The 14,881-nt window shown below is 40.3% G+C and overlaps 2 protein-coding genes across 2 annotated transcripts; both read left to right on the forward strand.

The window, feature by feature from the left end:
- Positions 1–229: 229 nt before the first annotated feature.
- LOC311339229 (odorant receptor 131-2-like) lies at positions 230–5,675 on the forward strand (the record flags this gene model as incomplete). Its single annotated transcript, XM_084464607.1, has 3 exons — positions 230–233; positions 1,918–2,084; positions 4,869–5,675. 3 exons carry the CDS (start codon positions 230–232, stop codon positions 5,673–5,675), a joined length of 978 nt encoding a protein of 325 aa, XP_084320733.1.
- A 3,649-nt stretch (positions 5,676–9,324) lies between these two features.
- LOC311339230 (odorant receptor 131-2-like) lies at positions 9,325–13,479 on the forward strand (the record flags this gene model as incomplete). Its single annotated transcript, XM_084464608.1, has 3 exons — positions 9,325–9,369; positions 9,738–9,857; positions 12,679–13,479. The coding sequence occupies 3 exons, from the start codon at positions 9,325–9,327 to the stop codon at positions 13,477–13,479; spliced, it is 966 nt and encodes a 321-aa protein (XP_084320734.1).
- Between the last annotated feature and the right edge of the window lie 1,402 nt (positions 13,480–14,881).

The raw sequence follows: 14,881 nt of genomic DNA on the forward strand, positions 1-14,881 counted from the left end.
CTTCAGGCTGCACTTGAAAATAAGAATTTTGTTCTTAATTTGCTTGCCTGGTTAAATAAAGGTTAATAATAATAAATAATAATAATAGGACTTCACTTTAAGAAGATTGCACTGGGTAGCCAAATAGGCCTACATGCAAAATGCTCTCAGGCCGAATCAGCACAACAAAGTGATTTTGACCAATTATATCAGCAAGTGTTTTAGTGAATCCAGGAGAGAAAGTGACGATATGGGTCAGCGTTTGATTTTAAATGGTTAAAACACATGTTTTATTTGAATAAAGCTTCAAAAGGAAAATTTCAAGGAGGAGGTCAGTGGATTTGGGATCCACTCTTGTTCCAAGTCTGACTCTCTTACGGCAGAGATTCAATGTAAAGGGTGTCTCACACCAGACGAGCCCCAGAGCAAGGGTCGATCAGGGTTGCATGGTAGAAAGGACGACACACTACGGAAGATTCAGTTTTAGGTCTTGTTCTGTGTTTAATATAATGGCTGGCACACTGGCTGCCCATTGTGTGTGCTCTTATCTGAAACACGATCTACTATAGTTCCAATTATGACACTTTGAATGATCATAAAATAAAAAAAGTTGGTTTATATGCTATATATTTCTTAGATAGATTAGTGTTAATAGATAGATAGATAGATTTACTTTTTTACTTCAATTTACTTAAAGTTTACAAATTAATAATCAGTAGGTCTTTAAGGTAAATAATATTATGTTGCGAGTCACACAAGAGGCAATTGCGTTTCTTCTACATTTATTCCTGAAAAGGGGCTCAAAGCACCATTTTTCAGCACATTAGATTAGATTAAATTTGTTATTGCCAAGTTAAAAGGCAACTTCTCTCAGCAGCCTTCAGGCATCAATATCTGGATAATTCCGGTAGGGCCAAAAATAATACGCTATTGCTGTCCACACACATTTTGCCCAGACAGTAATGCCTGCCTTATACATCAAAACAAAATAACCAATTGATATGAAGTTGTCAGAAAATCCTTCTCTAATGCTAACTACAGACAATTGGTCATCAAGAGTTACAGATAGCTACAGTACATTACAGTAACGGCTCATTACATCAGACTGGGAGATAAGGCCACGTCACACTTTGATTTCATGTTGATAGACTAATCTTTAAATAAGTGGTCCTAATAATTTAAGGCTCTGATGTTTGACCTATATTGACAAATGCTACTGATCTATGCATTTGTTTGTTGAAGTTGTGTTTACCAACACTTTATATTTCATGTCGTTAAGCATTTTTATGTTTCCATTAAATGCTGGAAGCCAAGCTATTCGTCTTAACTGTTATAATAATGTGTCAATACAAATGACATTAACATGATTGATATACATTCGTTATCATTATAATTGTGTTAAAACCATCCAAGGATTTGGTTGTACAGAGAAAAACATGATACATTATGACACACACACAATCTCTATCTATTACCCACACACACCCACACACCCACACACATACACACACACACACACACACACACAATCTTTATCCATCACACACAGACACACCCACACACACACACACACACACACACACACACACCTAAGCCCCTAGACTCTAACATGCTCTATATAAACCATTTCACTATTAGTAGTCTCCTCACTTCATAACTTTCAACATTACATTATGTTTCATTGTTAAATCAGATGGATTAAATAATACTCTTTGTTTACTATTTTATTAGTACTGGCATCAGCCAGTCAATGCGTCAAGCAGTGATGAATGTGTATGGTTTGATATTTACTAGATATTTACCTGCAATTACTAATCTGAAATGTGTTATTACTATTATATTATGTTATACTCTAGGTCAACCTTTTTTAACCTACATTTTTAATTTAAAACGTTTTTTCTTTATACTGAAATTCTTCTTCCAGCTATCGGGTAACAGACCTCAACACCCTGAATGAGTCATTGGTGCAGGGAAACTCCTCCTCAGCTGTCCTCTTAAGGGATACGTTAACTACAGCCGTCGCCAAGAATGTCATTGTCGTGGCCCTCTGCATCTCCATCAACTACATCAATGGCACCCTGGTCCACACCTTCTCCAAACACGAGGTACCCTGCCGGCCATACCCTTGGAGAGTGAAAACAGCAATAGGCCATTAAGGAGCATGTACAGTTAAGACATCTTGAGGAAGACTGAAAACACCATGAATCAAAACAAGAAACTTTTTCTTGGAGACGAACACCCTAGTTACTAGACTAGTCTGCATCATCTCATAACATGATTGCATTTGAATTATATTTGTATTATTTAAATTGCTATGTGCAAATCACTGCTCTAGCCAAAGAGTGGTATAACGGGCCATAGTCTGCTTGAATTTTGATATGAGCCTTTTTTTGGTTCAGCCTTATTTCTGTCTGTACAGTATTTGAGCTTTGGAACTTTATATTAGAAGGCGAGGAAGAAATCTTAAACCTGAAATGTACTTTTCCTCAGTATCTATAGACTTGTGTGTGTGTGTGTGTGTCTATTAGTGATGAGGTGTGTGTGTGTGTGTGTGTGTGTGTGTGTGTGTGTGTGTGTGTGTGTGTGTATGTTTGCGTGTGTATCTGTGATGAAGTAGGGTAGGGGTGGTTCGAGTTTGAGCTGAAACAGGGGGTTCAATTACACTTTAATTCAAAATGCAAAAATTTGTCCATGCTGGGATACTGTAGCAACATGGCGGTGCAACATGGCAGGCTCCGTAGAGGAGGTCCTGCTCCCTATGAGGATTTAAATTGCTCACTCTAAGGCAGGGGTATTCAATTAAGGTCAAAGGACCTCAAAGAGGTCCAGTTACTAAAGTTTCCTCCCCGAAATAGTGTACCCTGTAGTGTATAAAATCAACAATGTACGTACATTTCTATAAAATTTATTGTCAAACTTCAAGTGTTTTCAAAGTAATATACTTTTATCAATAACAGACAACAGAGACTGAATTTCTCCAGAATAAAATATATTTCAAGTATAACACAGGGCTCTCAAGTGTCACGCATTGAGCGTGACAGTCACTCATTTCGGTCTTTTGTCACGCCCTCCCGCCACACATTTCATTTCTCACGCTGAAAAATTACTTGTATGCCGCTGCCGCAGCACCCAACATGATTTCTCTAGCTCTAACCATGGAACAGGCGCGTCTCCCCTGGCTTTCTAAATCGCAGCCCGCCACTTACCAGCCAAGAGAAGAGGCTACACAATAGCCAATCAGAAAATAGCATTGTAGTGTATCTGGGTAAGATGTAACGCAACAACCAATGAAAAAAGCTTGTTCGCGTGATTCTGCTACAAGTGTTTTCAATGGTCGGGCTAAACAAAACCGCTACACGCAACAGCTTGGCTTTAAATGGGACATTGTCCTCCATTATGACCCTTAAAATGGCTGGGCTAGAACCAAACTGTTTTAAATGGGAGCCTACACCAAAAATGATCAAACAATCAAAAACACCAGTCATAATCTCTCTCTCTCTCTCTCTCTCTCTCTCTCTCTCTCTCTCTCTCTCTCTCTCTCTCTCTCTCTCTCTCTCTCTCTCTCTCTCTCTCTCTCTCTCTCTCTCTCTCTCTCTCTCTCTCTCTCTCTCTCTGTGTGCGCACACGCGCACACACGCACACACACACACACACACACACACACACACACACACACACACACACACACACCAGTGTTATAGACCTATAGACCGGGGGCCGACGGGCCGGGACCCGGGGGGCGGGGGGGAATGTCACTCTTGCCTGTCTTCAAAACTTGAGAGCCCTGATAACATTCAGAATCTTTCTCAAGTGGCATTACACCCAACAGGTCCTCACACATCTCTTTCTTCTCTTTGTGAAGAAATCTCACATACACCAAAAGCTGGGCATTATCCGTTACATCTGTGGACTCATCAATGTATAAGGATATGCATACGGCGTTCTGAACAGCTGCATCAAGCTGTGCCAGTACATCCTCTGCTAATAGTTCAGATTTTCTGGTTGTTGTTGTAGCTGACAATGGTATTTGGCGTCTTTTTGTTTACCGTCAAGTAAAGACACTGCAGCCGCATTTAAGCACTCCTTCACAATTGTCCCATAGCTGAATGCTTTCTTGTGTTGCAAAATCCACGCAATCTTTAATGAACACTCATTTGCACGTTGCTGGCCTGTAAATGTATGCGTGAGGACACGGGTAGACCTGTCATACTGTGCTTTCAGTTCTATCATTTTACTTGCCCTCACTGCAGACTTCTGCGGGTACCTTTCCTCAAACGACCCGTGTTTGGTCTCATAGTGACGCTTAACGTTGCCACTTTTTTTTATTAACGCCATAGTTTCACAGCATATGAGACACAGCGGTCTAGAACTGGCTGCAGGCAGGCAGAACGAACATGTATTTGTCTGTCCATTCATCTTTAAAAGTTCGGTTTTCACCTTCTACTTTTCTCACTTTTGAGCAAGCCATCTCTCATCTCCTCACTCTCACTCTGGTGCGTGCGGGAAGGCAAACAATCAATTTGATTGGCTTGGCTATTGATGACGCTCCTGTCGTATTAACTAGATTAGCTGCGCATGCACTTATGATTTATCTTTTTTAGTTAATATTATAATTTTAACGGGTCCGGGAAGAACCGTCACTGGGGGTCCGGACCCGGACCGCGGTCCGCCATTTGGTGATGCCTGCTCTAAGGTAACGAAAACATAACGATTTTTTCTTATTTTCATGAGATTATAAACTAATTAAAACATACCTATATACCATTTCTTCCAAGTCTGTTTCGCTAGACACTCAATTCTCCAGACACCACACACCTTTAAATATCTATATTTTGACTGGGAGTGCACCCTAACCACCCTAACCACTACACTACCTCTTCCTCCTGCAGATCTTTAGGCTGAACCCTCGATACAATCTTTTCATCCACCTGGTGGTGAACGACATGATCCAGCTGTCGCTGTCTGGGCTTCTGCACGTTATCAGCTACATGTTCTACACCATCAACGTTTCTTTCTGCTGCCTCCTGCTGGTCATCTCCATCTTCACTACCCTCAACACCCCTCTCAACCTGGCCTGTATGGCAGTGGAGTGCTATGTAGCTGTGTGCTTCCCCCTGCGCTACACACAGATTTGCACTGTGAAGAGAACCTACATTCTGATTGGTTTGATTTGGGGGGCGAGTGCCATCTCCATCCTACCCGAAATCTTCCTCCTCGTGATCATGGAGCCTCCAAGCTTCTTTCATACCAAGGTGTTCTGCTCCCGGGACACGGTCTTCAGGAGAGGCATCCAGAGGAGGAACACCTCCCACATCATCTGTCTTGTTGTTGTCTGGCTAACCTTGTTCTTCACCTACTTCAATGTTCTGTTTGTGGCCAAGGCGGCCAACACAGATGTGAAGAAGGCGAGGAACACTCTTCTGTTGCATGGCTTCCAGCTCCTGCTCTGCATGATGACTTACATATTCCCCATGTCTCTGACGGCCCTGTTTAACCTTTTCCCCCAGCAAAAACTTGCCATTTTCTTCACCTCCTACGTCTTCATACAGATCATACCACGGTTCCTAAGCCCCATCGTTTATGGAGTAAGAGATAAGAAGTTCAGGCATTATCTCAAGAGATACCTGATGTGTAAAGCTAGCACAAACAAACAAAACGTCATGAGAATCACATCAGCTTCATCAGCTTCTAAATAAAAAAACAACTAGTAAGTCTTTTACCCAGAAATATACAGTGAGTCAACATATGATATGATACAACAATGTTTCACTAATTCTGAAAACCTTTTAGCTGTAAGGTTATGTTTTAAACAAGATCATTCGTACACGCATGCAGCTGCATTAAACAATTATAGACAGATAACTAGTTTTAATATGAATATGGCCCTGTTAACGCAAGATAAATATCTAGATTCTACAACCGTTTTTGAACGTTGAATAAAAAACAGGATAGGTTTAAATGAATGGCACAACAACAACCATCTCAGCCTGTTTAAACTCAGAGGTTAGCGAGAGCTCCTGGCTTGATGTGCACAGGCACACATGGTTTTCAATTTGCACCAATTTATATCAATGGTTTTTCACAATCTCCGAGAATGGATGAAGACGTAGGCTGTGGTTCCTCATGATTAATATTAGAAATCTGTCACATGCATATGTGCAACTTTGCTTTATATTGGTAAACTGAGCCAAGCATTTGACTCGACAACCGCAAGACATTCCATCTATACGACAACTGTACACCGTACAACCAATTGTAGTGTTCCAGAAGTGGGTAGATAGTTCTAGCGGGACACTCTATTCATGCGCCCCCTATCACCTGACCCCTAACGCGGTTCAATCAAAACGCACACAGATAGTTGGTCAATTTAAGAGCATCCATCCAGGCCCGGCGATTGCCATAGGCGACCTAGGCGATTGCCTAGGGCGGCAAAATGTGCCATGCTTTAAATTCTACAGCAGGAAGCACAGCAAAAGAGTGGAACCATACAAATTGTATAGCAATTTCATGTTGAAAGATGTTCAATGGTTAAATCATGAGTAAGACATGAGTGATTCTTGACGATTCTTGACTACTAAACATTACAGACGATATCAAAACCAAGAGAACAGCATCAACAACATTAAAGAGTCAAAATCATACAAAATACATAATACATTTGGTGTTCTATATACAAGGATCAATGATCGCATGATTGAGTCTCTTTTAGCCATGTCTTCAGAGACTTTTTTTTTTTTTTCAAAGACTTGCACAGTCTCTATTATGGAGCGGGATTGAGTTCCATTTTCCAGATGCTTGGATGCTTTGTCCGCCTGAATTTGGTAGAACAATCACCTCTCGTTGCAGATCCCTAGATACCCTTACATTGTCCCTGCAGAATGACACACATTACTTGAGTGGTGGTGGTGCAAGGACATTAAACAATTTGTATATCAAGCACATGTCAGAAAACCAAAGAAAATGGTCAATTGTTATGTTTTTTATAATGGTACAGTGGTGGTCATTTCTTGGTTTTCAAAAATCAAAAACTCAAAAGCCTGTTTGTAAAGAGTATGCAAAGATTTCAGCATAGTCACACCTACCATCTGTTTAAATGGAGAAAACGTCTCTATTTTAGCATTATGATCTTAAAACCGTTTTCAAAGAGAGATTTTAAACACTTAAATAAGGTAAATTATATATTTATTCATATAGAAATAGTATCACCATGACTAATATAAAGGATATAAGTTCACATGAATTTCACATGGCTGGCACTCCTCACACTGTCCAAACACTTGCTTATGATATGTTTGGACGACAAAACGTTTAGCCGTGTTAAAATAAGTGAAGATTAATTTGTTTATATTTGCCTTTTAGGTGAGAGTTTATGGATGCATGCTGTTATACTACCTTGCTGTATATCATGGATCCCTGTCTTCTAGTACTGGTTATTACCCATTTAACTAAACTGCTCGATCACTTGCCTTTTGATGTAAATTTTACATTTTGGTTATTTTCTGGTTGAAGATAATTTTAGGGTGCATTTCTTTAGTGCTTGCACACTGCCTCAACAAACACCAACACCAAACTATAGAATGATTGCCGAGGTTGACCTTTAATTTGAAGAAAGCTTAAACTGCTATATATGTTTAGGTTTTTATCAATGTAAATAAATGAATGAAAACTTTTTATTCATATGTTTTATATTTTGATACAACAATCTGGAGTGTAATTAAACTATATGATTAAACAAATGAATTATTACTACATATTTTATATTCCATTGCATGGCAATATCAATCTTTTGGTTGATGGTTAACCAACTGATTGCACTTTTACACTTTTAGCTTTTTATTTTTATTGTTAACTGATAACATGTATTAATCTGTTATTTAATTCTATAATTATGGAACATAATTATGGAACATGGAAATGTTGTGAATACTGGTAAATTATGAAAGCTGTTGTCACCACAGGGATTTCTCAGCTATGTAATGTATAAAAGGTGTCTTGCTGCCAGGTGACTGTCTTCTCAGGCCACAGGTGAGTGGGGGAGAGGCGGACTTTGTGGTAAAGTAGAGGTAATCTCTGTTCTCTGTTCTGTACTTGTTCTGTACTCTCTGCATGCTGTGTGAAAATATGTAAATATTTATTACATACACATTGCTGTGTGTATGCTATCATTTGAGTTAAAATAAGATGAGAATTATTTTTTTGTTGTAAAGTGTATCCTATAATTTACCTTTACAAATACTACTACTTATCATAATAATAATAATAATAATAATAATAATAATAATAATTACAATATAGTATACAAGTTTAGTATAAATTCTTAAGCAATCATGGGGAATGGATTAATCGATTGTTAGTGCTTGGCACTTGGTTCTATGAACATCTTTATTGTACCAACAGCGATATATTGTTTTACCTTCTTCTGACAAATGTACTTATTGTAAGTCGCTTTGGATAAATGCTTTCTGTTAAATGCCCTAAATGCAAATCAAAATTACAAATGAAGTTCTGAATTTGTAATTGAATTAATGAATCTAAAAACGATATACTGCAAATGATTTGGATCAATGGTTATCAACTTGTGGGTCATGATCGATGAGGTCATTTTGAGTTGGTAACAGAGCATATGCCAGACCTTAAACTTTAGAAAGAAGAATGATGAATCAACTAATGTTTCAATGTTCATTTGTGTTTCAATGTAATACTATTTCATTGAGCTAGCCCCAATTCCTGAAGCTTCTTGTTTTTCCGTTTTTAACAGTAGGCCTACATGAACGCATTGTTGATTCATGCAATATTGGTCTAATGTTTTTGAGGTGGTGACTGAATGAATTATGATAGTAAATTAATAATATATATATAGTAATGAATAATAGTGAGTTTTAACAATTTAATATTAAACCAGAATAAAAAACTAAATGTAGGGGTCACCAGAAATATAGGACTTAGAGATGATAAAAAAAAAAGCAATTGGAAGCAATTGGAAAGGCCTATAACCAATCATAGCCACGAAATGGATGACGCATCATTGGGCGACAAATCATTTTTTGTTAAGGCATAATAATAATAAGTCCAACTTAGCATCCTGCACTTTGTTGAAAGCTCATCACGTGTTAATTCAGTTTCAGAACAAAACTTTATTGGCAAGTTTAAACATCATTTTTTTTAGTTTTGCCAGGCCGACATTAATTGTCGATTATGTTCCCTCTCCCACTCTCTCAATCTGTCTTTCTATACCTCTCTCTCTTTCTCATTCTCTCTAAATGTCTCTATCTCTCTCTCGCTCTGTCTCCCCCTCTCACTCTCATGTATCTCCCCTCTCGCTCTACAAGGTGCTGTTTTTGAAGGATGAACTCTTCATTCGGGCTAGGAGACAACATCACTTCCCTGCAGGTCTGATTATACTGTCCTTTGACCATTCCTCTCTTTAATCACTTATGTAATAATTAAAAATCAGTGGTTCAACATCCTGCATGGGTGCATTCATACTGTTCTTCCACCTACTGTCATGTCTTGGTGTCTTTGATGTCCTTTGTCTACACCTGTTCTGTAAAGGTGATATTTTCAAATATAGAATATAGAAAAAAAGAAAGAGAAATAATCTCTCTCTCTTATAGAGAACAAGAGAGGCAGGGAGGAAAACATTTATATTGGGATGACTAATATATGCCCTCATTTCCTCTCTCCTTTCCTCTCAATGTTTTTTGATTCAACGGCCTGTATTGGCATGGGAAAAATGTAATGCTCCCTCTCCCCCCCAGTGGATTGTGGTAAGGGACACCCTGACTTCTGCTGTAGTGAAGAACCTCATGGTGGTTCTGGTCTGGCTGTTGCTGAGCTACATCAACAGCAGTGTGGTGGCCACCTTCTTCAGACACCAGGTACACCCAGGCCCCCCCCCCCACACACACACACACACGCACGCACGCACGCACGCACGCACGCACGCACGCACGCACGCACGCACGCACGCACGCACACACGCACACACGCACACACACACACACACACACACACAGATGCACCGACGCACACACACGCACACACACACACACACACAACCGCAAGCAAATTCAAGAGGATATCCAAAGAAGAACAATTTTGTGAATATGATAATACATTAATAGAATATAAGGAGATACCCGAAAACCCCATAAACTGGGCCCATTTAAATAAAGAAAAGCCTACCTTTGCCTAGGCGAGAGAGTTCCACAACCCAGCCAGGGAAAACAGAAAACGAAGACGGAACGAAAAGAAAATCCACACCGCCTATTTTACATTGGAATCGATCAATCTATAATTCTTTATAATCCAACATGGGTCCCGTTTACGAGCTAGCCAAAATATCCTTTGGCTAGCTTGCTCAGTTAATTAGGTGAGTGCTGCATGCAGCATAGTTTTATTATTTCTTTATTATTCTCTACAAACTTTGGGACCATACTCCTTCCACTCACTTCCAATTTTTAAATGTTCAGATTAGCTTGGACTTGCACTTCTATTTTTTTAAATATATATTTTAAACTTTTTAAGATATTCTACTTTTAAAATATTTTTTTTTACAATGGAATTCAATGGGAGGATGGTGAAGCCGTCCGCCCATTCTCTCTCACACACATACACACACACACACACACGCACACGCACACGCACACACACACACACAGCAAACAGCTCAGCTATTCCATATTTGATCTCAAATGTATTCAAACTTCATCACTTTAGCTATTTGTTTAACTCTTCACTTTATTTGTTTCCAACCATTTTACGTTTTTTAAATGGTGTGAATGTTTACATTGTTTACTCCGTTTAGACTGTTCAAATCCCTTCACTTGATTTAAGCCATTCAACATTTCTTAACGTCTTAAACTATGTGGCTTTACTAAAACATATTTTCAACCTCACTTTGTACTACAGCACTTACTGCAATATCTGCAGGAAATGCATTCTAGTTTCACTCGTCAATGACGACAATAATAAAATAATATATAGCAGTTATATATATATATATATATATATATATATGTTCGCATTATAAATATATTTATATATAGATAGATAGATAGATAGATAGATACAGTAGATGGACCAGGAAGTCTACAGATATGTGATGTTGCGACCAGGAAGTCTACAGTAGATGATTATACCAGGAAGTCTATAGATATTAGTGGTGGATTTCATGATTTGTTTGAATGAATCGGTTCGCGTCGGTCAGTTTGCCAAGAAGAGTCGTGTTTGTTGTCGTGTTGTTTGTTCGTTCATTCGTTCGCATTTCCGGTAGCGGTGAATTATGATTCTCAGTCACTGAGTCAGTTAGACTCGGCTCCTCCCTCGTTCTCGTTCAAACGAATCGCGAATGCACAGTTCTCAGCCGAGTCGGTCAGACTCAGCTCCTCCCTCGTTCTCATTCTCAAACGAATCACGATCGTGCAATGGTGCAAACGGTCATCAATCAACACAACATTAACAAAGTTCCTTTTAGCTGAGGAGTGCTTCATGTTCAGAATCGGGATGTTGTTGCCCGGCTGGCTCTCGTGACTTCTCAGTCCTCGAGTCTTCAGCGCTAAACACAGTCAGTGAACGAACGGCGACTCGCGAGTCAGCGACTTGTGGGTGGAGCTGTGAGTCGAGTCTCGACGAACGAACGATACGAACAAGACAAACTGAAACGGGGAATCAGGTCGGGTCGTTCATGTTAAAGAGTCGTTCGTTCGAACTGATTCATTCGCGAACGAGCCATCACTAACAGATATGTGATGTTTAGACCAAGACGCCTACAGAAACGTGATGTTTAGACCAGAAAGTTGACAGAAATAAGATGTTTAGACCAGGATGCCTACAGATATGTTATGTTTTGACCAGTAGATTTACAGCAGTGGCAATTTCTCTAAGACTGCAAGGGAAGCTCAGCTTCCCCTAAAATTAAAAAAATTGGTCTGCGAAAGACTGAGTTGCCATTTGATTGACAGCGATTTTGAACTATAAAACGTCGCCGGAGCTCTCTTTAGTCCTCAGTCCCATCATGGATTTGCAAGCGAGTCGAAAGACAAACTGCAACCTATTTCTTGATATTTGCTTGGCGAAATTGCTAGACAATATTCATTGTACATTTCATACACTTATACACACAATTCCTTGTTTGAGTTTAACATAATTCCCACATTTTCTTGTTCAAGTTTAATATCGTTTTGGTAGTTGGCCATCACTTTGATTCAGGGAGCCTGAGGTCTGAACTTCAAGTCCTGTATTCAGATCAGGACATGCAGGGTGACAGGGGAAAGCTGTGTGATTTCTTGGTGTTCCTTAAAGACATGGAGTTGGACAGTGCAATGCCTCAGCTTTACAAACTGTTAGTGGCATTAGTGGCAACAATTGGAGCTACATCTGCAGGTGTGCACACATTTACTTGAAAAGGAACAGAGAGTATAATTTACATACACATAAATTGACAATTTATATGATGTAGGCCGGAAATGAGCTTCCCCTCTTTGAAAGACCAGCAGACGCCACTGGTTTACAGATAAGTGATGTTTATCCCGGGAAGTCTACAGACATGTGATGTTACGACCAGGAAGTCTGCAGATATGTGATGTTACGACCAGGAAGTCTGCAGATATGTGATGTTACGACCAGGAAGTCTGCAGATATGTGATCTTTAGAGCAGGAGGTCTAAATAGACACATGCTGTTTCTCCTCCCTTTTCAGGTGTTCTACGAAGACCCCCGCTACATCCTCTTCATCCACATGGTCATCAACGATGCGGTCCAGCTGACCGTCACCATCATGCTCTTCATCCTCAGCTATGTGTACTACAGGATCAACGTCTCCTTCTGCTGCTTCTTCATCCTGCTGGCCGTCTTCACCACCCGCAACACGCCCGTCAACCTGGCCAGCATGGCCATCGAGCGCTACATCGCCATCTGTGACCCGCTGCGCCACGCCCAGGTCTGCACCGTGCGGAAGACCTACTTCCTCATCGGGTTTATCTGGCTCATATCCGTGGTGCCCGACATCACCGACCTCTTCGCCACCCTGGCCAACGAGCCGCTGAGCTTCTTCCACGAGTCTGTGTTCTGCTTACGGCAGAACATCTTCAAGGACCCCGTGCTGGCGTACAAGCGGCAGGCCTTCGACGGCCTCTACTTCTCCTGTGTGTTCCTCACGCTGGTGTACACCTACCTCAGGATCCTGTTTGCCGCCCGGGCCCACTCCACGGAGAAGACTTCGGCCCGGCGAGCTCGGAACACCATCTTGCTGCACGGCGCACAGCTGGCCATGTGCATGCTGTCCTACATCTCGCCGACCGTGGAGATCATCCTGCACCTCATCTTCCCCGGCCACATCCTGGAGATTCGATTCACCAACTACCTCATCGTCTACATCCTGCCACGCTTCCTCAGTCCCATCATCTATGGCGTGCGGGACAAGAAGTTCAGGAATCACCTCAGGAAGTACTTTGTTGGTGGTTGCAGGGTCGGATCGCAGAGAGGGAGAGGGACCTTGTGAGGACTTCGTGAAATATTCCAATTTCGATTAAGGGCGATCAAGTAACAGTGGTAGAAATAAATACTGTGTGTAAATAGTGTAAAAAAAACATAATACTGTAAGGAACACCAAATTCATTGTTGATGAATACATGTGCTCTTTACTGTCTGTTATAAAAAACAGAGAGTGCTCAGCTTTTATAACAGACATTCACACACACACACACACACACACACACACAGACACACACACACACACACACACACACACACACACACACACACACACACACACACACACACACACACACACACACACACACACACACACACACATACACACACACACACACACACACACACACACACACACACACACATATACACACAAACTGAACAGAACAACTCAGACTTCAACATAGTGTCATATTAATGTTAATATTTAATATTGGAGCAATAAAGAATACCATATTTATTCATGATTCTTTCTATTGTATTTTTGGAACATTAACTTAATGATTATGATTATATGGCCTCTTTTACAGGTTAGTTTGTGGGTGAAGGTGGCAATTTCAGGAACCAGAACCTAAAATCTAAATCATATAAGTACATTTTACAAAGTTCTATAGTTAAGGATAGTACACTGGAGCCAGTTTAAAACCAAGATGCTTTTTCAAGGATATACGTTCTAGAAATAGGGTGAGCGTTTTTGAGAAGGCATAATGCTGGCACCTAGAGGTGATTATCATTCACCTCTAGGGTATTAATTGTTTATTCTTTCAAAGGGGTCTTACATTCTTTTTTTAAATGTTGTCCCCAAAACAATACTTGTTGTTTGTTATTAACAATCTTGATATATAACCCTTCCCAGGGTTGTGGACAATTTGGGCCTGTGAAGCACTTTTAACCTTTAACTTTAATCAGGTACGGTTGACTTCACAATAATCAAAATGTAACTGTGATCAAGAGATAAACTCCACTGGACTCCGCTATGTATCTGTGGTCATGTCCTTTAGAAATAAACTCAACTGGATCAAGACCTTTAGAAATACAATTCATTGGACTCCCCACTTTGTTTCTCATATTTCTCTACTAAACTAGAATACTTAATGGCACTTTCAGCTTCTTTACAGTCCCTAACCTCACCACCAATAACATACACGCACACACACACACACACACACACACACACACACACACACACACACACACACACACACACACACACACACACACACACACACACACACACACACACACACACACACACATACATTCATTGAAGTCTAATATATACAACCATACGTCCTCACAAGTGCTTAAAAGGGGGGTTGACGTCTTAGTCAAAGTAAGACCAGCTCCAGGTAAGACTTCCCTCTGTCTTTCATCATGAATACAGCCTGCATTCATTCACTGCTTTGGTT

The sequence above is a fragment of the Micromesistius poutassou genome, assembly GCF_964030765.1.
Source record: "Micromesistius poutassou genome assembly, chromosome: 2".
In the NCBI taxonomy this organism is placed as follows: Eukaryota; Metazoa; Chordata; class Actinopteri; order Gadiformes; family Gadidae; genus Micromesistius; species Micromesistius poutassou.